Source organism: Rhyacophila brunnea, unplaced genomic scaffold, assembly GCF_057557595.1.
Source record: "Rhyacophila brunnea isolate RB1 unplaced genomic scaffold, BYU_Rbru_1.0 scaffold_1, whole genome shotgun sequence".
NCBI lineage: Eukaryota > Metazoa > Arthropoda > Insecta > Trichoptera > Rhyacophilidae > Rhyacophila > Rhyacophila brunnea.
The window spans coordinates 45,543,853-45,568,963 of NW_028232751.1; the positions used below are offsets into that span (position 1 = coordinate 45,543,853).

General features: G+C 33.9%; 2 protein-coding genes across 5 annotated transcripts in view; one reads left to right on the forward strand and one right to left on the reverse strand.

Annotated features, from left to right (window-relative positions):
- LOC147079848 (uncharacterized) overlaps positions 1 to 1,821 on the reverse strand; it is a 36,950-nt gene extending 35,129 nt beyond the window's left edge. For 2 of the 3 annotated variants that reach the window (XM_085945008.1, XM_085944992.1), the window contains exon 1: positions 582 to 804. The gene's annotated coding sequence lies outside the window, so the exon portion shown is untranslated. Of the gene's footprint in view, positions 1 to 581; positions 805 to 1,623 lie in introns of those variants that run through there. The other variant, XM_085944985.1, reaches the window with a different exon arrangement.
- Positions 265 to 23,809, forward strand: LOC147079849 (uncharacterized). Of its 2 annotated transcripts, XR_015070420.1 has the most exons (7): positions 265 to 479; positions 1,604 to 1,814; positions 3,357 to 3,540; positions 4,075 to 4,143; positions 17,179 to 17,279; positions 20,411 to 20,607; positions 23,460 to 23,809. XR_015070420.1 is itself a non-coding variant. In XM_085945022.1 (6 exons), exons 1-6 carry the CDS (start codon positions 449 to 451, stop codon positions 23,509 to 23,511), a joined length of 744 nt encoding a protein of 247 aa, XP_085801148.1. In that variant the 5' UTR covers positions 265 to 448; the 3' UTR covers positions 23,512 to 23,809. The 2 variants fall into 2 exon arrangements, 1 of the variants encoding a protein (XP_085801148.1); XM_085945022.1 differs by lacking the exon at positions 17,179 to 17,279.
- The last annotated feature ends 1,302 nt before the right edge of the window (positions 23,810 to 25,111 follow it).

Here is a 25,111-nt window from a genome sequence, read left to right on the forward strand (position 1 = left end):
TGGTTACGTGAACATAAGGTATACATAAACAGGAATTAATTACGGTGTAATAGATATTAATCGGGCTTTCAAAATAATATAATGTTATTCAATGATGTTAAATATATTTGAAAATGTAGAAAAGTATTGGTCATTCAACGCGTGCTCTATATATTATTCCGAAATACTATAATTTTGAAGGCTCGGTACTATAGTTCCACTTTGGAAATATTACAACACTGGTCTAATATTAGTCTATGCATTCGTCTATGGGCATGTATTTTCAATGACATCGCGTGAGTCGTGTAAACTGTTGAAGTGTAAATCAAAAAGCTTTTTCCATACAAGAAATGCAATAAAAGAAACTATTTTTAGTCTCGTTTGTTGTAATAACTTTATTTTGTTTTATGTATTGGAAAATGACGGGAAAATATCTTTAATGACTTGATTTTTAATGTGAATACAAAATATGGCAGAAATAACTCAGCTGTCATGTATGAGTAAGTACATACGATTATTTTTAAATCGAGGTATTGTAGAGCATGTTATCACTATCAGTGCCCATCATTCGTAAAAGCTGTATTCATCATAGCGAAACTTACTGTTTATTGAAACATTAGGCAATGTTTTGTGTATTTTACGATGTCGATGGTGTCCCATTCTATCCGGCTTCCTGCTGGATTATTAATTTGGGTTAATGAATGCTTGCAAAATGCATCCATCCCTCAAATCAATTGATGTTCGTCAGTAGAACTCAAAATTCGGTGAGTTTTGACCACATGCCACTATCGACTTAAATTTTATAATTCAAATATTAAATGAATGCTAAAGGGTAAATCATTAGTAAATAACAATATGTATGCAATTTAAAGTATAGGTATTTATACATGCACAGTTTCAACGAGTAACGTACAGCGAATTTATTCAGGTTTACTTGCTTTATTGAAAATTTGGTAATGGTGCTGCAGATGACCGCATCATTTTTTATAACTTTCTTTTTAGACCAAACCCAACCTAACCTAATCTAACCCAACTTAATCAAACATAATCTAACCTTAGTGTGTGATAATGATACATCAAAATGTATGAAAATGTCAAGCTTTAAATTAACAATTATTGGATCGAAAAGCATCTTCGCTGACAGAAAAAGTTATAATATTTAATATAATTATTGTCTGCATGGGATAAACTGTTTCCTCCAAAAAATAATTATAAATGGTCATGCGGTCATCTGTGGCACTGTAACCGAAAATTTTCTGAAAAACTAAATATGTATTATGTTTAATCTATTTTAATATTATTTTTGTACTTTGATTAGCTCGTTATTTTTACGATTTTTTTACTATTAAGTGCAATTTTGTGATGTGTGTTTATCTCACATATCTGGTCAACCCGCCATACCTAGCCGCCTATGGCCGGGTCCCCAGGCTTGAGCCCTTTCAGTCCCCCCCCCCCCCCATTTGTGGGGGTCATGTAGTAGATATATTCATTAAATAAGAATATCTTGCACACAACAGTTTATAGAACTGGTTAGTTACTGGGTTTGTTTTATGCTTGATGCATTCATGCATATGTGTCACAGTTATGATTGATAAACATGAAATGTTATAATCCTTTTTTACAGGCTTATTGGAGTTGGCTCACCGAGAATATCAATCCGGTGATTATGACAGTGCTGAACATCATTGTATGCAGCTTTGGAGGCAGGAGAATGCAAATACAGGAGTGCTACTTTTACTGTCCTCAATACATTTCCAATGCCGCCGCCTAGACAAATCTGCACACTTTTCGACGCTTGCCATCAAACAAAATCCTCTCCTTGCTGAAGCATATAGGTATTGCCTAGAATTAAAAATAATTATGCTTAGAACACTGGTTGATAACTCTATGTGAGATATCTAGAAATATTGAATGTGAGAATATAACTGCCATATTTCCAATTCTTATCAAAAAACTGCTGAGAAAATATTGCCTCCATTACTATTTATTATTTCAGGACAGCTATTTTAAGTCTAAGGGAACCTTTTCTGGAACTAATTGATAATGAAATGATTCCAGCTGCTGTTCCTCTGTCCACCCTCTACCAATGTCAACCAATTTTCTCTTCTTATATATTGACACTTCCTTGTCTTATATTCTGCTACTGAATAATAACATGTAGAAAAAAGGGATAAAATAAAGTTCCGATAAATAAAGCCATTTGAAGAAGTTATGATATAAACTTGAAAAAAATTAACAATTTGCAAGCATCAGAAAACATTTCCAAAGTTAATATTCACCTTTCAACTGTCATCTCAAATATAGTCATGTTATATTCGGACTAATATGTTGTATACAACATTCCGTCTAATTTTTATATTGTGTGTGTGGATCATCAACGCATCTGAGCAAGTGGTATAACCAGGGTTGGTGTCACCCGGTGCGGTAAATTTTTCATTAAAACATATTTTTAAGGTAATTATTAATTTCAGTGATTTTATATAATAATAACACTAACGATAATTTTTGAAATACATAAAAAATAGGAAATAGAGAAAAAATCATTCGTTAATAAAATATATTAAATACCTACTAAACTTGCAGAACGTTTTTTTCTATATATTTGTATGTTGGGTTGTTTTTGTTCAATATAAACACTTATGCAAAATAAACATTTATAAAAAATGTGTTTCTTTTCACCCTGACGAATGGGGTGTTTGTTGCAACAAATATTTTTCTTATTAATTTTTAACTACGTGTTTACAGTTATTACTTTCAAAAGTCCAAGTCTTCAAATTTTTCAATTTCTTAACAGGATCCCAGTGTGCTTTTTGACTCAAATTCCTTTTTAAAAGATACAACCTCCATTCAATACACTTCTTTCCAAACGTGAATTCTCCTTGCATATTTGCTGCAGAGCGTATGATGTGTTTGACACAATCATCTGTTTCCGAATAAACAAATATATCACCAATTCTTACTTTTTGCGAATGCATTGAAGATCGCATTTCTGTTTCGATGATTTCAGAGAGCCATTCCAATTTAAATTTATCGCAGGATTTCTTAATGATCGTATTTGAAATATCACATCCACTCCTTTTTGACATTTTTAGGGGATAAGTTTTCTATAATTAATAAGTATAATTGAGGCGGTCAGAGCAGAAGTGGCGTAACCCACAAAAATGTCTAAACGGAGTTAACCATTGGAAGAGGTTCCAGAGGTAATAGATAGACATTCATCATTTTCATATGTCAAGTCCAACTAGACATGGACGTACACGTAAGCAAGACGATGTCTAGTCCAGTTCGACATACAACTTTTAGAGATTAAGCAACTATATTTATCTTTCCAATGCAGATGCTCTCCTATAAGATTTAATTTTTGTTTGTGGTTTCAGCAATCTAGGAAATGTTTTCAAAGAACGCGGTCAGTTACAAGAAGCCTTGGAAAACTACCGACATGCCGTACGGTTAAAGCCTGACTTTATCGACGGCTACATTAACCTTGCTGCAGCCCTGGTAGCCGCTGGTGACATGGAACAAGCTGTCCAAGCGTACATCACCGCATTGCAATATAACCCTGTAAGTGTTCAATTTGGTATTTACAAATCCGTAATAGTGAATCCAGCTGATGCTTGAACCAAGTTGCATTTTGGCGTCTAAGTGCTATTTATCTATGCAACATAATGAATGCCTTCCAAACTTTTCACTGTTCGTATATTCGACCAGCGCATCTATACACAAGACTGCTATCGGCCGTTATCGAGGGTAGTTTTTCATATTTTGTATTGAAGTATTATAATTTTTACAATAAGTGCTGTTTTAACATCTCTCTTGGCTGTGCTAAATTTTTGAGTGAACGAGCAGTTTTGACTGTTTAACGGCTAACTTATTGTAACAACTATAATACCTCAATACAACATAATATGATAATCTACCCTCGATAATGGCCGAAAGCAGTCTTGTGTATAAAATAGATGCGCAGGGGTGCTTCTCAAGGTTTTCTTCAACGTGCATGGGTAAAAAATCAACGATAAATATATATCTTATCTTCACATTATCTGATTTTTAAGTGTGACGTTAAAAACGTTACTGATAATATTATTTTATTTTCAGGAACTGTACTGTGTGCGTAGCGACCTAGGGAACTTACTGAAAGCTCTGGGAAGACTAGATGAAGCCAAGGTACATGTCAATAATATGTTGTATTTATTTTATGTATGAAACAGATTTGTTTCATTCCCCAATTATATATTATTATTAAACTGGCGCTAGGGGCCGTTCAGGTCCATGGCCGACTGCACAACGTTTCTCCAGGCATCTCTGTCCAGCGCTCTCTCTTCCCAGTTGACTATCCCCAGCCTTTCCGCATCCCTTTGAATGTTGTCCGCCCATCTCCGTCGAGGGCGGCCAAGAGGTCGAGTGCCAGCTGGTGTGCCTTTGTAAATCCTATAGAGAGTTCTAGATCTTTCAGATCGTACAACGTGGCCCGCCCATCTGAGCCTTCTTGACCTCAGAATATTAGTGATTCTAGGTTGGTATCGGTCGAAGAGCTCAGCGTTTGTGCGGATGCGCCACCGGTGGTTCTCATTGACGGGTCCAAGTATTCTCCGGAGGATTCTGTTTTCAAACACTTGGAGCGCCTTTTCTTGTTTTTCTGTTAAACCCCACGTTTCACATCCATACATGACGATTGGCTTGATGACCACGTTATACACCCGGAATTTCGTTTTGATGGACAGCATTTTGGACCTGAACAGACGACTCAGCGCGAAGTACGCTGCATTTCCACTTCTCAGTCGGTCAGAGAGCTCTAGGGACATTTCATTTTTAGAGGTAATGTTGGAGCCCAAGTACTTGAAGAGAGAGGTTCTCTCGAACGAGGAGTTTCTTATTCCAATGTTTCCAGAGGGTTCAATGCCTCTTGTCATTTTCAAATACCTGGTCTTTCCCACATTTACTCGTAGGTTCAACCTTTTCGCTGTGTCCTCCAGAGGAGTGAAAATATCTCTGACTTCTTCTTCAGATTCTCCGAGCACCACCAAATCATCTGCGTAGCCCAATATTTTATGGGACCCATTCAGGGTAACTCCACCTTCTGCTTTCAGAGCTTCTCTAACGGCTTTCTCTAAAGCTAAGTTGAACAGCATGGGTGATAAGGAGTCGCCTTGTTTTAGTCCTGCTGTCACCTCAAAAGATTCTGATATACTACCTTGCATATGAATTCTACTTCTGGATCCGTCCATGCATACTTTTATTATATTTATAAGTTTTGACGGTATTTCAAATTCTTTCAATATATTCCAGAGAGCTTCTCTATCAATAGAGTCATATGCGGTTTTAAAATCTACAAAGAGACAGTGTACATCTTGGGCGTATTCCCATTTCTTTTCAAAGATTTGGCGCAGTGTAAAGATTTGATCGGTAGTACTGCGGTTTCGTCTAAAGCCGCATTGGTAGTCACCAAGAATGTTTTCGGCATATGGTAGAATTCTTTCGAGAATAATGTTCGACAGAACTTTGTATGCAGTAGGAAGAAGAGAGATGCCACGGTAGTTTGCACAGTTGAGTTTGTCCCCTTTCTTGAAGATAGGACAGACCAGTGATTCTTTCCATTCTTCAGGGATCTTTTCTTCCTCCCATATTTGTTGCAGTAGCTCAAGCATGGCACTAAGAAAGGTTTCTCCTCCATGCTTGAGAAGCTCCGATGGAATATTATCGTTTCCTGCCGATTTGTTATTCTTTAAATAACTCAGTGCTCCCATCAACTCTGCCTTATTTGGTGGCGGTATAAGAGGTTCTGCTGTCGCGATTTCTGGCGATTCCAAAGGTTCATCTGGTACAGAGCGTTGAAGTAAGTTTTCAAAATGGGACTTCCATATGTTTAGCACTTGCTCTTTGTTTGCCACTATCTGACCCTGTTGATCTTTGATTTGTAGCGTGCTAGGTTGAAAGCCTCTTTTTTCAAAGCTCACTTTCGAGAAGAATGATCGAGTTTTATTTCGTTTTGCTTCTTCTTCCATCTGCTCAAAATTACTTTTGATGAAGCTTCGTTTGCACTTTCTCAGATGCTTTCGGACATTTTTGCACGTCTCGCTATATCGTTTTTGTGCTTCTTCGCTCTGCGTATTTTGCAGATAGAGCGCTCTTTCTGCTCTTCTCTCCTCCACCATTTGTCGGCAAGTGTCGTCGTACCAAGGGCACTTTACTTTCTTGGGTGCCAGTCCTATCGAGACTTCAGCAGCTTTTACCATTCCTTCTTTTAGTCTCTTCCACCTCTCATCGATACTCCAGGCTTTTCCTTCGGTGAGTATTCCGATTTGGTTTTGTAACTCTTTTCTGTAGCTATCTCTTCCGTTTGGAGTTGTCAGCTTTTCTATATGGTACTTCACTCTCGTCTTCGCATTTGCGTGCGCTGTCTTTTTAAGTTTTTCCCTAAAGGTTGCTATCGATAAGTTGTGGTCCGTATCACAGTCAGCGCCTCTGTAGCTTCGAATGTTTTCAATAGCTTTATGGTGTCGTCTATCAATTAGAAAATGGTCAATCTGGTTAAAAGTCTTCCTGTCCCTTGAATTCCAAGTCACTTTATGTATATTTTTACGAGGAAAAGTGGTACTTCGGGCGATTAAGTTTTTGGCGCTGCAGAAGAGAGCCACTTTTTTACCATTTTCGTTAGAATGATCATGTAGGCTCTCTTTTCCAATAAATGGTCTGAATACAGCTTCCTTCCCTATTTTCGCATTGAAGTCTCCTAGCACACATTTGATATCATGTCCCGGTAGCCTGTCAAAAGTCGCTTCAAGGAGATCATAGAAATTATCCTTTTCGGCCTCTTCTGAAGTCTCTGTCGGGGCATGTACATTCACAAGTGATATATTAAACCATCTTCCTTTGATTCTGAGCACACATATGCGCTCGTTTACGGGTTCAAAAGAAAGTATAGCATCTGCTACTTCTCTGGCGACCACAAAACCTGTTCCGAAAACATGTTTCCCTTCTGTGTTTCCGCTATAGTAGATAACATGCTGTCCGACTATAAGTTCTCCGCTATCCGGCCAACGGGTTTCCTGGATGGCGGTAATTTGGACCTTATATTTTGACAGTTCTTCCACTAGGTTTTGAGCTGCGCCAGCTCGGTATAGACTAAGTACGTTCCAAAATCCTATCCGTAGTCCATTTTTCGGTCCGGGTCGTCTATAAGCGGTTGCCATATGTCCGAGGTATTGTGTAGTATTAGTAACCTTTGGTGATTTCACGGGAGAGAGTGGTTAACCCTCTGCCCAACCCCCAACCTGGAGGGCCAGGTCTGTTGGTCCGCGGGAGATATTTTATTTTTCTCCTACCCTTGATTAGGGCATTCTCCTATCCACCACCTGGAGACGCGCTCTCTAGGGGTTACAGACTCCCCCGACAGACCCCCCCAATTATTATTTTTATTACTATATAAAATGTTTCAATGCTTTTACCCTTACTATTTTTATTTAAGTATATATTTAAAGAATTTTCTTCTGTCGTAATTTCAGAAAGTGAGGTAGCATTGGGCTTTGTTTACAGCTATCAAATTAGTGACGAAGATTAAAAGAAATATTTTGATCTTCAAAATATTATGTTTAAAACTTCATTACACTTTTATTACTCATAATTTTAATAATTCGTGACTCGTTTGGTACGCTTTTATGTATGTAAACGGAATCAAAATTTGAGCTCCATTGAATTTAGTGTGAAGAAATCTGTAACTGTTTATTTTGAACAAAAATTAAATAGAAACATTTATTTTTTGTGTATATGGTATGTAATTGAGTTTTTTGAATCTATTTCATGTAATGGATAGTCATACACAGAGTTATTGAAGCATGATTTTTGATTCTGTTGATTATATTAATAGTGTTTTGGCGTAATTTGCTATTGGCGCACATTTTAAAATCGTAATTCATTTGTATTATTCTTCTATTGAATCCATTTTATGATCAAAACATTAATTAAAACGATTCATTATCAGATGTGAATGTTATAATGCGAGAAGAGAACTATTATCATTTCTTTTACTAAGTATAGTAAATCATTTTTTAATATGAAACCTAGTAAGGCAGTTTTATTTTTGTATGTACGTACATTGATAATAATAATTGTCTTTATGTAACCACACACTTTGACTGCCAACGTTTAATTAAAATAATACAAAAATAATTTCCATAAATTACAGGTAGCATTCTATACTTCAGTTCAATTTCAACCTTAGTTTAGTTATTAGACAGATAACATAGATTGTTAGTGTAGTTTGCATAGGCAATCTTTTGAAAAACCATTTAGGTATACCTGCCTTCCTGTATATCTTAGTAACTAAGATATACAGGAAGGCAGGGATTCTCAACCCTTTTCCAATAGTGACCTATAAAAAAATGACACCCATCATTGCGGCTCATCTTCAAGAACATCTTGGATTTCAAAAATAACCTATAAAATGACAATGGTGTCTTCTAATTGGCTAATGATGTGCCATCCTATCCTTGTCCCCACCTCTTTGTACCACTCTGCATGAGATTACCCACTACATAATTATTAATGCAGTATCAGTTTGTTACCATAATATAACTTGAGTGAAATGCAGAGATATTGATTTTAAATTAACCTTAACTAAGGCATTCTAATAATGTACACATTACATGTTTGTCTCACTTCTACTAAGTCACCGATTCCGGTGACATAAGGTTAAGAATTGCTTAAGCTTAAGTCGCTTAGAGCAGTGCTCCACAACCTTTTCTCATCCACGGCACACTAAAGGTCTTCCCAGAATTCCGCAGCACACCACAGGTTAAACAATTTATACTCCTACCTATCGCTAAAGTTAAACACAGTGTGATACTTTAAAATAGCGTTTTTCAAATGGTGTTCGAGGTAAAATCAATCGTATTGATTCTATGTTTAGCGATTTTTTGTATTTATTAATACATCCGCGTGAATAATGGTTAGTTGTCGGCTTAACAACACCTAATTATTTGTCAAGTATTGATACAAAAATAATAAATTGTATCCCACAATCGTATGTATTAAAATATTAATGCCAGCAAAGTAAAACAAACTTTTTTTTGCTCTTAGAGCAAATTTGTAATTTGTGTTTATCTCACTTATTTGCTTGACCTGCCACGTCGCCCCCCTGAGCTTGGGCCTCCAGGCTAGAGCCCCCAGAGTACCAAAATTGCATTCCTACCTACTTATTTGATAAAAAATTATATATACATAACGCATGACGAAGAACCAAATGTACATTTTCCCATGTATTTGTATATCAATAAAATGACTAATTATTATGATACCTGAGCTTGTTTCAATAAACGTAAAAGTCTTTAGCCTTACTTACTTAGTTTGTCAGAAATAGGAGGATATTCTTCATTAACCGATATCCAGAAAATAGCATAAGCGCTTTTATAGAATTTTCGGCATTGGTTGCAAAATGGTTTCGAATCCAGTCATATTGATTGTATGAAAGTAATGATGAAATTTCTTTTGAAGCAAATTTAAATGTTTTTGAGATGGATCCAAAATTAATTGCTTGTTTTCATTGGTGGTCTGGTAGAGATCCTTGTCTTAGCTCCTTCTAATTTATCAGATCACGTCAATTTGTTCATTCTGACCTTGCATTGTTTTATTAAGTTCATGCAGGTGCTCAGATGTATTACCAGCCATGTACGCAAATTTGGCTATTAAGTAAGTATTGTATAATATACAAAATTATTTGTGTTTTTTTTAACAATGCTCCGCGGCACACCGGTTGCGAAACACTGGCTTAGAGCAATGTTTTTTAACCTTTTTACATCCGCGGACCACAAAAAAATCAAAAAATGTTTTGCGGACCATCAACATTGGAATAAAATAATAAATATTTATATTTACACTATTTTTGAAACAACAATTGTCGAAATATATTACAACCCCACTTCAAATGTTCGGTTTCCAGGAAACTATTTTTGAACTGCAGAAAATTTTTGCAGCCCACCAAAAATTTTCGCGGACCACCGGTTAAGAAACCATGGCTTAGAGCATGGGTGGCCAACCTTTTCAGCAGCCGGGCCAGATTCTAAAAATTAGATTTTCTACCGGGCCGCACAACTGATTTTTTTATTACACAAAACAAAAAATAAATATTTATATTATAAAATATACTTATTAAATAAAATAAAACAAAGATGAGAATCAAACATATTTATTAGATTTTTTTTTAAATAATAAAAAATAAACAAAATAATATAAAAATAATAAATGTTAGTGAGAAGTTTGATTTTGTGCGGCAGAACTAAGTGCATCAATATCGATATCGGATGAGGTTGTTCCTACACGCAAACAGTTATCCAAATGCACATCAGTGATTCATGTTCTCACTCGGGATTTGATATGCTTCATCCGACTAAAAAGCAGTTCAGAGTGTTTCCAAATAGCGAGGTCATTATTAGAGCATGTATGTAAAACTCTTCCAAACCAACCTGATGGAATTTCTCCTTTAACTGTTCATCGCAACATATTTCACAATATTCCATTTGGGAGTATGTGCCTGTTTGCATGCGAATTCAAATTCGAGTGAGCCAATATCGAATCTTAGTTTGCGAAATTAGCACATCTAGCGGCAGCATTTGATATTATTTTTATTTTCTCACTGCTCCACGGGCCACAAGTTGACATCCAACGGGCAGGATGCTGCCCATTGGCCGCGGTTAGCCACCCATGGCTTAGAGTATCAAACAATATTGTATTTTTGTTTTTGGTTTGTCACAGTGTATACTCAGTGTAAAAAAACCAAATACAAAATCAAACCAATTCTAAAAATTTCGAGCAAAATAATACGGTCAAACACGTTCCATATGACACACCTAGCAACCTTCAACGACACAGCTGTTGAGAATGGGCGTTTTAGTGAATATAATATATTTTTTTATAGTGAATGTAGAGCAAGTAGGTACATATAGAAACTTAATAATATTAACTTCCAAAAGTTACAATACATTGAAAATACACCAAATAGTTTAAGTCAGTATGGAGTAGAAGAGAATTCAATTCAATCCTGACATTTATAATTATTTATGTCATACACATACATATTATGTTTATTGTTGTAGAATGACGTCAGCATTTCTAAATAAAACTCATTTTTCATAATTAATTTCTATACTTTACATGATTTTGAATAAGTGTAATATGCCCAGTGCTGTGCTGTTTCGAAAGGAAATGATATTTTTCTCTTTTTTTCACAAATACAAAAAGGAAATCTGTAAAAATAGACACATACATATGGCATATTGACAACTATAGGGCCCCAACTGCAAATTTGTAGAAACCGCCATTTGATGTTAAAATGTGACTTAATAAATCTTTATAATTTTTTGAAAACGTTTATCATACAGGCATTTCTTTAAATTTGGTTCAATCTCAACTAGTCATGCTAGTTGCAGATGTGGCCCGACCTTATAACTGTAAATAGATGTTGCAATACTTATAATTGTATATTCTCTAGATATAGGCCCAACTATTTTTTTAACCATAGAGGTTTGGTTATTTGGCTATCAAAAGGCATTTAAAAATTTCATATTATTGTGTAAAAAAACGAAAAATGAATAATTGACAAATATGGCCCTATAGTCATCAGTATGTGATATGTAAAATGCTCATGCGTAATGTCATAGATTTATCTTTGATTAATTTTATGTTTGATTTTCAGGTTTTGCTGTCTTGTAATAATTTGTTATTGTCCATTCATTGATATTTTTACAGTTGTTTCCTGCACCTGTCTAAACATTAATTTAGGAATGCACGTTTCGGAAATTTTACCACCTGAGTGTCCGACCATCTCAGAAAATAATATTCTTGTGTGCTATTCTTAAATTTGAGCATAGGAAACAACTGTACATACTTTCATTATGGTACAGTTAAACCAGTCTTTTTAATCTCCCATTCCTAAAAAACAATTTTCACTATTCCTACCAATTATTAGAGAAAAACACTGCATAGTCAATAAATTTTCATTCATAATTTCAGATTTTAAAAATGAAATATGAGAACACAATATTGTTACCAATCCGGGATAGTTTGTATACCAAATTGACAAAAATAACACATCTACATACACACTATTACATTAAGTATTGACATTTTATTATTATATAGGTAATTATGCTGATATTGTGGACTGGTTTGCCGATTTCATTTCTTCTTGACCGGATATATGCCACAAGCGCCCTACAAAACCGGCCATAGAAAATGACATACATTACATATACTGGCCCTGCGCATCTATTCTATACACAAGACTGCTATTGGCAGATATTGAGGGTAGATTATCATGTTTGTGGAATCATAGTGAAACACTTAAACGTGACATTATGCTAAAATATAATCAATATCATATTGATTTTAAGAAATGCTTCCTCAGGTAAAAAAAGTGCGATGCTATGCAGAGTTGTGCTACGCATGTTGCATTTATACAATAACTAGCAGTATCACCCGCCGCTGCCCAGCAGCCCGATTTTGTAACTATCGACTCGTGTGTGCGAGAATTGTGCGACATGACAAGTTATTATCGCCCATTTCATGTCGTATACCATAATACCTATTCTGGTAGCCACTCGCTAAGGACTCTTTTAACTCGCGAGTAACCAGTTGGCAACACCGAGAAAATTTATGTCTATGGTACGAGATGAAATGTCAAACGAAATTATTATATTTGTTGGGTATGTTTGTGTATAATACCTAAATATTCAATTAATTTAGTATAATATGATATAGTTATTTACGTAGAAAATAACCTCCCATAAATGCGAAACCATACAATATCGTATAAATATAAAATAAACACAGTGCCTTCAATAACATATATTTTTATGTAGGTATTTATTCATTATAAAATATTAACATAATTGAACTCAAGATAACTAGTAACATCGCGAATAATATAATTTGGCATCTTTATTGTTAATTGGTATAGCGTAATTTCCGTGTTCTTTCCGTGAGCGATACTCATTCATTTTGACGTTTTGATTTTCAAGGTCACTGTCACATATGAAACGAAATATCAAAATACACATGTAAATCAGGAAATAGGTACACGAATTTACATCGTTCGTCGAGCAAAAGAAAGGAGAAGTTTCAGTTAAGTGATCTTAATTGAAATCAGGTAAGGTTATATCCGTCTCAACATTATACCTACCTACGACTTTTTAATTCTCCATGGATATAATATTATAAACGTCATGATGGGTCAAATTGTCATCTTCTACGTCTTTGATTAATTTTAAGCTGTACAACCATATTTATATTTTCGCATTGGAAACTCTTCACGCTTGTAGGTAGGAACATTAAACTTACGACAAAATATACAATACTATACCTATATTGCGTCAGAGTTTGTGAAAGATATCTCACAAGCTCTTGGTTTAACCGGAAATTAAAAAATCTGTTTCGCAGATGATTATGTGATCCTAAAAGTGCAGCAAAAGTAACTATTTCTGGGATTGACATCTTTTACAATAATTGGGTGAATGATACAAATATATAGCAATGCTTTGGCGAAATATAAAATAATAATATGTAATTATTCTCGCGAGCCCAATAATAAAATAGTATCTTTTCGCAGCCTAGCCTTTCATTTTTGACAGCTCAAAACATAACTATGTTATCGGCGCGAGGCATCAACGCGCATGCCCACCGACTCAAGGCGTATGGGCGACTCTAGTCACGAGTGCCCTTTGGTATGGGCAATAATGTCGACGCGGATTATGACTAATTCAGGTAGTGATAAAGTTACAACATACCATATTTCGATAACATATGTCACGTTGGCGAATAACTATGATGTCCCACACGAGTCGTTAGTTACTGAATCGGGCTGCAGGAGTGGAATGGCTTAATATTTGAAAATTAAAAATTCTAAATTTAATTTGTATACTGCAAAGGATTGAATTTAAAAAATACGGAATCGCGATAGAAATGTTTACGCCAAATCATCAGATTGTCTATATACAATCTGTCAGAGCTGAAAATTGCACATAGGGTGAGTCTCGCTGAGTCTTTTTGAATTGGATTCATTAGAAAATTTGGCAGCATTCGTTGCCCGCCCCGCGCTGTCTCAATTGTCTCCCTACCGATTAGCGATTCTAATAACACAATTATTTGCATCTAACTTTGCCATTTGACCCCCGATCGAGCTGAAATAAACGCCAATATTTTTTAAATATACACATTCTAGCGACATTTTCTATGAAAATGGGGTTTGCAGCATTAACTGCCGCGTTTCAAGGACCTGTACGCGGCGGCCTTTTTCCGCAAAAACCGTAAAACTGTCCCCGGGGTGCAACGGGTTAAATCTGAAATTCGAGACAATGATAACGCACACCGGCTCGTCAGCCTCCGTCCACCCTCCAAATTTTGTTGAAATCCGACTACATGTGTGAATTTGTCTAAAGAAAAACCGACACCAGGACGGTACATACAAACATCCAAATATTATATTCTTTAATAATAATAAAATAAAAAGATTTCTGACTAATTCATAGTTTTAATATTTTTTATATATAGGTACTTATTTTAAAAATATCATTAAAAAATATAAATAAAAATGATTTCAAGTTATATCTACACATTTATATTTTTATAAAAATTGATGTTCTTTAAAATATTTATACCTCTAAGGGCGTGCGCACGACTCACCAAAGTTACATTGCAATCGGATTAATGGTATAGGAATGCATACAAATAGAAGAAGAAGTTGGTTGTACTAATTTAGAAACCTTTGGAGGTGTGCGCACAACAACCGACAAAAGTTTCATCGCAATTCATTTTCAGTTAATTCTGTTTTGTATGACCCACAATGTTATAAGCCGATGCTTAAGCCACTCGGCCATCCTTTACCTTAACATGTTACAGGATATGAACTGAAAGTTTTGATGATTGACTCTAGAGATTCTTGTTTTATAAGTTTTTTCATTTCCGTATCGAATTTAAAAAATCTTTCCTGTTTTTTTATGCCTCCTCACCACTAAATACCCCAACGCCTCATAATCCACAAGACACTGCGAGGAGAAGGAACGTCTCATCATTTTTTTTTTTTTTAATGAACAGGAGGAGAGACAAGACTAAAAATTTTGATTTGTTTTAAAAAAATGGCTTCTGTGTTATTGTTAAGTTGAACTTTATTGTTGTACTTAGGCATTGTGTAATTTTCGCAAATTAGTTTCACTGCCAGTAAAGGGCATTTATTTACATAATTTTTTAATATTACAAGCATTGATTAAACGGAATGAAACCAAATTCTCTTGCTCGGTCACTGGAAATAACATTGCGAGAGTTACATGATTATTTGAAAACAATGCCAATCTACTTTCTGAAATTTTCGATAGATATTTTCTTGTTACAATTTTTTGATATTAATTTATATTATTGTTTTCATATTATTTTCGTTTAATCCACTTTCGTACATCACTCTTTTATTAATTGTGTTCAAATCCTTTATTTTTAAATAAATCAACACTAATTCTATTCATTTCTATTTCTTTCAAAATATACTTTATTTCTATAAACAAATTACCATGGATATGTTTATATTATAAATTATAATCACCTTTTCTTCGACATTCCATAATAAAAACCATACATAGATTTTTATCATTCTTATGATTATTCTTACGTTTTCATATTACGTAAAACTTGACTGTCATTGTGTGATTCTTCAAACAAATTCTTCGGATGAAAAACAGATCAGCATTCCAAAAGTAAATATGATATAATTATTAATCTATTGCATTTATTCATGACAAGATCATAAATCGCTTTGTAAATCAATCCGAAGATTACCTTGTCACTATTTTCCACATTATTAGAATTAGAACCACATCTCACTTCAAGGTTTGCAGATTTGGCCTCTTTCATTACTGTTGTTCATTTAATTATAGCATTCCACTAGAATAATAATTATTCTTTATACACAGATTTTATCAATTATAAATCTGGAGTTAAATGACTATGGGTAGTCACCATTTGAACGGTTAATATCATTGAGCGATAGGTAGGTTTATGAGTTCCATATCATTCATTATACTGTAATATATGAAAAATTTCGGCATACTTATAAATAGCATAGTGTAAAGCCCTAAGAGTGACTATATTATAACTTGTGATAGATAGCTTGTTTGATTATAATATATGTATATGGGGATAAACAACTCGTGCCGTGTCAGCATATTGATCGGCAATATTAAATAACTGACCGCAATTACGAATTTCTTAATATTCATTTCCCGTAGTGGCAAACTCAGTAAATAGCTCAATGTATTTATAATTTCTGCAGTATCTGTAATAGTTATTTCCTAAATATTCTCTTCCCGGGAAAAACACATCGCACCCTATTGTCATTGTATTTATTATATTGTACCGATTTTACCCCTGTACTGATGTAACAGTAAATAAACTCTCGCTTCTCCATCATCACGAACAACCACGACTGTCTTTCATCTGCATCACCTATCTACCTACCTATAGATTCCTACACGTACATAATTAACTTTATTTGTACTGTGACTTGTATTATGTTAAACTTTATGATCATTTTTTTTTTTCATTTCTACATATTGTAGCAATGCAACTTGTCAGAAACTCATTATGATGAAAGCATAATATTATAAACTATTCGTTAGACCCAATTTCTTTTGTAGGTGTCACTACCGGTAAATTTTCTTCTTAATAATTTTGATAAACGAGTTGTTGTAACATACGTCTTATTTTTCTAAAACATTTTGGCAAAGCAATAAATGTACATAATAATAAATAGTACAGCAATAGCTCAATACTCTGCTATAATTATAACGATACTGTGCACATTTTAAACGGTTTGACAGAAACAAAATCTTTAATGCATGGTTGGTAGCAACGTTCATTATTGACAACTGGATTCGTTCATTCCTTGTTGCTCCAAGAATGGCTTTTCAAAATGTGTCATTTAAAAATAGGTTATGTTGAACCGTTTTTTAGTTTATTATCATTCAAGTTGTACATTTGTCGTTAGGTTGTGTGAATTTTCGCAGACCCGGCTGACAATCACTATCATATGTGTTTTAAACACGTTTCAATTGGTAGTCATATTAATATCAATCAATTTAAACACATTGTTTTATAAATTACTCATATTATATCACACATAATTGAACGAATATTTCTAATTTCATTGTATTTTTATAATATCAGAGATTAGGTGTTTGGAGAGTCTCCATCTTGGAATTACCTGCGTTTTGATACAATCGTTTGGACAACGGACGGGCCCAATCGAGCATTCTGCTGTTGGAAAGGTATAGTAGACTGCTTCCCTGTCCCCCCAACAAAACGCTATGGGCTCCGGGCTTTCATATACGACAACAAGATTTAATGATTTTCACACTGTTTTAGTTCAAGATTTTTTTCTATGGATGCGGTCAGTTACCATCAATTTATGCGTAAGCTTTAACAATTACATTTATACAAACAATGAAGAGTACGCTGGACTCCGTGGCTTTGTTCTAGCAAGTGCTCGTACCCAAATTTATTTTGAGTGTATTCTTTCACCCGATATCCAAGTTTACTCTTAATTGTCTGTTCTGCTTTTGGCGTAGATTTCAATATTATTTTTTTTATTTTCAGGAAGGATTTTTGCAGTCATCTTGTATTTCAACATGTTTTTTGATTGTTTTGACTGTGTTAGTAATTCTTACAGATGGGGCATTACAAATTTTTCTTTTTTGGAAGTTTACAGGTACTGTTTGTTTTTTAGTGTCCAATGATCGTAACCTGTAAGCATTTTATTTTCTCTAGGCTATAAGGCGTAAATTATTTTAAAGCGTAAATGTTGTGATATTAGAGTATATTACTTGGTCGATGTGATATTGATAATATGCTCAACAAAATAATATGTTTTATTTTTCAATACATTTTAATCAATCAATATGCAGATTTTTTATTATATTTATTAATTATTTTAATATACAAAGTATTTGCTATACCTACTCATTTTATTATAAACCCATTTTCACTGGATTAACATAATATAGTATATGAAAACTTTTCAATAACCATTCGAGAATTTTTATTAATTTTATTTAAATTTAATACATAATATATAGATCAATGATTATCAATATAATGGTGATTGAATAAGAAACCTCCAAAAAATTAATCATGTAGAATGATCACAGAGGCTAGAGCCATTCTATTAACTATGGTGAAAATACTACCCAGTTAGCGATTCTTTTACAAATCAGTTCCACTTTTATAACTGTGATAACGTGATATTTTACGATTTCCACCCTACCACGCATATTAAATCCCCACAGAGCTAGTTTGGAGAGATATTATAATTGATAAACATTGTGAATTTAGTTGTCAAACTGAAAAAAACATGAAGTTTATTTTTAAATTGTATTTCGCTTAAATTTGAGAAATGTTGTCAACATGTGCGGAAATTTAATATACGTACTGTGAAAAGAATTTATTTTTATATTAATATTGAATAAAAATTGTCAAACAATAATTGTTGTGTGATACGGGCTGTATGGTTTTAAAACCGAAGATCCCCGACGTTATTCGAAGTAGGTATTCGGGCGTGAGCAACTCAAACCGTCGCTCGCGAAGACACGTTTCAGGAAGAAAAAATATGTACATATTGGTTTTGCATGCAACTCTTTCTCATTGCAAAAGCATTAATCCATATAAGATTTCTGGGCGCTTTCCGACAGACGAGCGAAATGGTATATCGCTCCCATGAACAAGTCTTTAAAATAGCCGGTTAAAAACACATATTAGAATTTGTTTTTGTATATGAACTAATGACCACGGTAATAGATCAGAACACTTTTAATAAATCAAATATAAATGAAATACTTATTTAAAAAAAATATTTTTTTCGCATAAATTGAGTGGGTGGGTGTTCACCGCTCCAGCGCTCTCAGGGGCACATCGCCACTGGTTCCACCCATTTATAAGTTTTAGCCACCAAATGCTATCAAAAACAAATGTCAAAATATTATATTATAATTATTTATATTATGTAGCCGCATGAGCGAGTGATAATGTGTCACATGATCTTTTTCATGTGTTTCGATCCAGGGCATGGACATGGATTTAGTAGATTCAGCAAGTAGATATGTAAATACGACGGTTATAACCGGTTACCCGGTTAGTTATTCGCAGAATAACCACTAACCGGGTAGTATTTTCCCTCTGGTTAATTGGAAGCCCTACTCTTAGATATTAAAAAAATTAAAAAAAGTGTCCCAAAGATGGGTTTATAAGCCTGAAACAACTGCAACATAAATAACTCATATCGTAAAATTAACAAAAAAATCTTAACCATTATAATGTGGGTCTAAAGCCAGTTCAATTAATTGGAAAGTTCATGCTGCAAGCTCAGTCTAATTATTTTAATGTTATTTATCTCGTCATCTTATTAAAAATCTATTTTAAATAATACACATTATATTAAATTATTATTTCATATTCGATAATCATATTAAATCCTTTGTTTTTACTGTAATATAAAAGCTACATGTTGACAGATATATTATACTGTTATCACTTATTAGTGTATTTTCAAACAGGAACTTTTTGTCCATGTGGTAAAACTGTGAACTAACAAAGCCCATCCTGTGCAATTGTTTGCTTTTCTGTTTTCAAATGAGGCACGCCCCAAAATTGATGCTTTTTATAACAAAAATATCTCTAAAACGATCAGGAGAGATGTTAGAATTATTAGTAAACTTTTGGTTTAATGCGAAGAAGAAAAGGAGTCGGAGAAGTTTTCTATATGAGACTACAGCGACTTCCTGTAATCGACGAGTTCTTGTTGTCGGAGAGTAGTTCACTAAACAATAGCATAATTACAATTACATTCAATCTCAAATATTTGTTTTTTAAATACTGTGACAATCAAAATAACTAGGAACCAATAATTTGTGATATAAATAATTAAATGCTCTTTCAAATTCATTAAGAGCATACTTCAGTGAAACGGCAAATAATTTTCAACAGTAGGTGTGATGAAATTTCTCACTAGTCGCCAATCGAGGCGGACAGTCGAAAACATTCTTAAATCATGTAAAGATGACTAAAAAACTTAAGTATGTACTTAAAAAAGAAAACATGTCAATGAATATATTATTATTATTAGTAATATAACATTAAATGGAGGCATGCTGGATATGACAAAATTTCATTATATTATGTAATGCTAGCAGATGGTCAAATCAAACTATGTACTGTACTCTTTTCACCATTTACATATCTATTTAAAACTGGCATATTATTAATTCCATCCATTAAGTATTATCCTATACTCACATATGCATTATTTTTTTTATGTAGAATATGCGTAGTTATATACTGTATTTATGTTTCAACATTTTTCATTACCATTATGGCATATGCTTTATATTTTTCTTTTGTTATTTAGGCATGTTATCTAAAGGCAATAGAGACAAGACCGGATTTTGCCGTAGCCTGGAGTAACTTGGGTTGCGTTTTTAACTCACAAATCGAAATATGGCTGGCGATACATCACTTTGAAAAAGCTGTTGCACTGGACCCTAATTTTCTGGATGCCTATATCAATCTCGGAAACGTTCTCAAGGAAGCTAGAATATTCGATAGGTAAGTACATATTTATTTTACATTTAATATGTTACCCAAGATCTGGTATGAATATGGTATTTGCAATTACGCAATATGAAACAATATCATTCAAATTACCTCCCTGCAGATCGATTTCCTAACTATCGAGGCCCGAGGTGTAACATGAGTTGGCAACACTGCCAAAATTGCCAAATAAAACAAACGAAGCCGAGATAATCGATGTCTTTGGTACAAAAAAATAGAAACGTCAAACGAAATCAATATGTTTGTTAATTATGTATATGTATAATACGTATATATTCGATTGATTTAGTATAATATGATGATATGGTTACGTACAAAATAACCTCACATAAATGCGAAACCACATAAATATTATTACACTATAAAGCAAAATAAACAAAATGCTCTTCAATAACATCCTTTTAAATGTATTTATTCATTACAAATGTATGTAGTAACATTGTGAATAACATAGTTAGGTATTTTAATTCTGTTTATCTCACAATTTCCGTGTTATACAGCGATTTATGTCTTTTGACATTTCTGGAACAGAAGAAAACATAAGCTTTAATATAGATACCTTATCAAAAACATGATGAATCTAAAAAGGAGGAAGGGTGGCAAGAACTCGACGATATGTGCGTATGTATCTTATAAATTTGACAATTAAAGGTTCAACAATCACTATATTTTCCGTCGGAAAATATTCATACATTTTACAAATCTAAATATCAAAATAAACAAGTCGTGTGCCAAAATAACAATATATCGTGTGAGAATTTGCGAAAGATATCTCACAAGCTCTTTGTTTAACCGGAAATTACCAATACATTCGCAAAATATTAAATAATATATTAATAATTATTCTCGGGAGTCCAATAATTATATCTTTTCGTAGCTTTTCACTATTGACAGTTCAAAACGATCGACGCGAGGCACTCTATCATGAATCAATTAATTAGTCTATGACCCAATGCGCATACCCACACACTTATTTGTTGTATGGGATGTTAACGATACTAGTTCACCCGGTCAATAGTGTCGACACAAATTTGACTCATTCCGGTAAAGATATAGTTACAACAAAGCAAAAATCAATACGTCACAATCGAAATCATTTGCGACTGACTTTGAATCTCCCGAGTTACAACATAGCGCCCTTGCAGCTCACGATCCGCCTTCGGCAATTTTTCATGACTTTCACACATTTCAGGCTCTATCGTTAAGCCTTTCAAGAGTTTGTAGATTGTTCGTATAGACACTTCCTTTCGCATAAGCCCACAAAAAGAAATCCAACGGTGTCAAGTCGCATGATCTTGATGGGCAATTGAAATTGCTGTCTTGAAATTAAACGGCCATCGAACTTTTCTCGCAATAAAACCAGTATTTCCTGAGCTGGATGTAGCCCTATTCTGTTGAAACCACATGTTTTCCAAATCGAAATCTTCTAATTTCGATCACAAAAAGTCAATAATCATTTGCCTGTAGCGAACGTCATTAACGCCACGTCTCAGACCAAAAACAGTAACTGTTGGAAGAATGTAACAGCCTCAGTTGAATCGGCTGTTATGGGTGTTTTTGCACCCAAATATGGCAGTTTTGCTTATTAATATACCTATTAAGATGAAAATTTGCTTCATCACTGAATTTACTTGAAAACCTGCTCTTTCAAGACTCAATCGGCGAATCTGTGATGCTGCTCATGGTTTTTTGGCTTTAGTTATTGCGTGAGTTGGATCTTACATGTGTGTAGGTGAAAGTCTTTCTGCAAAATTCGTCATAAAGGGCCGTATGAGGGGCCAAGTCACTGATCTTCTTGGAATTGACATTTCTAGCTCTTTCGCATGAATGGGCTCGATGAACAGGTGATCCGAAACACTACCGGTTTCTTCAAAATTTTTAATCAGCTTCTGAATACAGTCTTCAGTTGGGCAATGATTTCTATCGAATGATGACCTTAATTTTCGCAGTACAACCATCAAAGATTTGTTATTATCGTAGTATTATTATACGATTTTTATGCATTCGAAACGATTCATTGTGTTGGTTTGTAAACTTTCAACTGACAATACAGTACTCTCTCAGATACATTTCATCACTGTCACAACACCGTTGTATATTAAGCAAACACATTTGTCCTTAGTTTCAATAGTACCCAGTCTTCTTCACAATCACTGCTCAATTGATACATTCATTGTTTTTTACTCATTTTGGGGTAAAATATTTTTGATAAAAAATCAACTGCAGCGACGACACGTAATGTGGTGCAACACTAAAATTTAGACAGAACGGCGTTGCCAGCAAGAAAAATACGCACCTAATTCCACAATAATTTTTTTTTTTTTTTTTCCGACCATGTCCGATCCTAATAGGATCATATGGGCCTCCACAGAGTAGAGGTTTGTATTGACAAATTTTGTTTTTTACGAGAAATGGATGTCAGCCACTTGCTCAACCTATTAGGTCCATACCCTGACTCACACACAAATTGAAAAACAATATGTGTACTTGCCAGACCCAGGATTCGAACCCGAGACCCACGGCGTGATAGTCCAACGCTCAAGCCGCGTATAATAATATTATGTAACCTTCACTCACTGACAGTGGAATTAAAACTTATTCGTAAAATAACAATAATATGGTTATTCTGTTGCGATTTCAATAAAATTTATTTTCAAATAAATGTTATTTAATATTTTATAAAGTTTTTGCTTCTACCTGCCATCTTTGACCAGACATTATATTATTTTGTATACACGTTTTTTTGTGATTGTTCATCTAAATAATGATATAAAAATGGACTAAAGGTTAGGTACCTCACCTCCTCAGGCTAATGAATATACAACTTTTGTGTCTTCTTTTTCCAGATATGACAATTCTGATAATCAAATTCTGACGACTCTAAAGTGGAAAATTTGATAAAGAAGCTAAATGAGACATGAGTGGCCAAAGCGACCATTCCTAACCGCCCGCCTGTCTGATATGTACACATCTCTGATGCCCGTCTCACACAGCGTGCGAGACAAGCCGTGCGACAGAGTCATCTAGACGGCTGTATCTGTCTATCATTATTTTCCATTATTAAACTAACTTGTTATTTTTGTACTGTGGTTAATATTTACGAGCAATATTTGTAAAGCTAATAATAAGCATATTGCTTGCGATAATACAAGTTAAATAAAAGATATACTTACAAATAAAATAAAATTAAATACAATTTTTAATAGGTATTATTAAAATTTTATTAGTAATCATCTTGTCCATACCTAATCATCACCGTAGCCTATGTGTCCGATTTTTAGCCCATATTTCAATATTTTTAAAAATTTAAACTTCTTCAGGTCTGCAAAAGAAATAATATTTTTTATCAGAACACTCGTAATATATAATTCAAGTTCTCGGTTTGTTGTAGACATACAGATGATCGATTTGAATAGTGAATTGGTTATCAGTGTTATCACCATTCCTAAAGCTAAACTATACAACATAAGTACATAATTAAATAATATGATAATTATATGGTTGAGGTTATAATTTTACAAATGGATGTGCGGTGTTATCGACATGGGCTAACACTAAATAACGCCAATAACGAAAACTGATAAGTCCACCATTCAATATTAGTGGGAAATCACACATGTGCCGAATATGCATAGGTATGTTTACTAGCTAATTAACCCATATATGCAATAAGTTGGGTGTGTCAACATATTTTATGTTTATATCACTTTTAATTTAATAATTGGTTTCTGTAAATCTTTAGATTTTCAAATATTTCACATAGAATACGGAGGGAGGTATTTCTTGTTAGATTTTGCCTAATTGAGTTGAATTCGAGTGCTTAAAGTCAGACAACGTTATCTACAAAAAAGTTTTTTTTTTTTTTTTGAGATAACGTTATTTTACATTTATGGCTACATGATAGTCAAACAACGTTATGTCAATCTTTTCTAATTTCTTATTAAATCGTCAGTAAAGTTTAACGCTAACTACATAAGTTACCCTTGCTTTCATATTTTTTTAAAACTATCCCTATAAATTTTAACATCATCATAAGCAAGATAAATGTACAATACACAATAAATTATAAAATATTAACATTATGTTTTAAATAAACATATCCCTTGTTGAGTTACAAGAATCTAAAATAACGATTTTTGGCTCTCCTGTAAAGTTGCACTTTTGTAGATAGTGTTGTTTGACACTAAGCCCTCGAATTGACAAAAGATGAAATCTACAATGAATCAGGGGAATCAGTGCAACAAGTTAGAAAGAATTGTGGTGATTATTCATATAAGCTGCGCCCACTTTAACAAATCTCCACCCGGTGCAAAGGGTGGAGGTAGGCTGTTAAGATCTGACATAAATAGTGCACACTAAACTTTGTCAAACATACTTATTTGTTTTCATTGACCTGAGGAATACAAATTGACCGTCTGCAAATTGGTCAGTTTTTACAATAAAATTAAACCTTGCTTAAACGAAACCATCATAATATAGATTGTTTATTTCTGTGTTG

What these genes read in the sequence shown, in the direction of transcription:
- LOC147079849 (XM_085945022.1), top strand. Translation starts at nt 449, where the DNA reads ATGGCAGAAATAACTCAGCTGTCATGTATGA. An exon ending in AACTCAGCTGTCATGTATGA is followed by an intron (nt 480 to 1,603) that starts GTAAGTACATAC and finishes CCTTTTTTACAG; the next exon opens with GCTTATTGGAGTTGGCTCAC. An exon ending in CTCCTTGCTGAAGCATATAG is followed by an intron (nt 1,815 to 3,356) that starts GTATTGCCTAGA and finishes TTGTGGTTTCAG; the next exon opens with CAATCTAGGAAATGTTTTCA.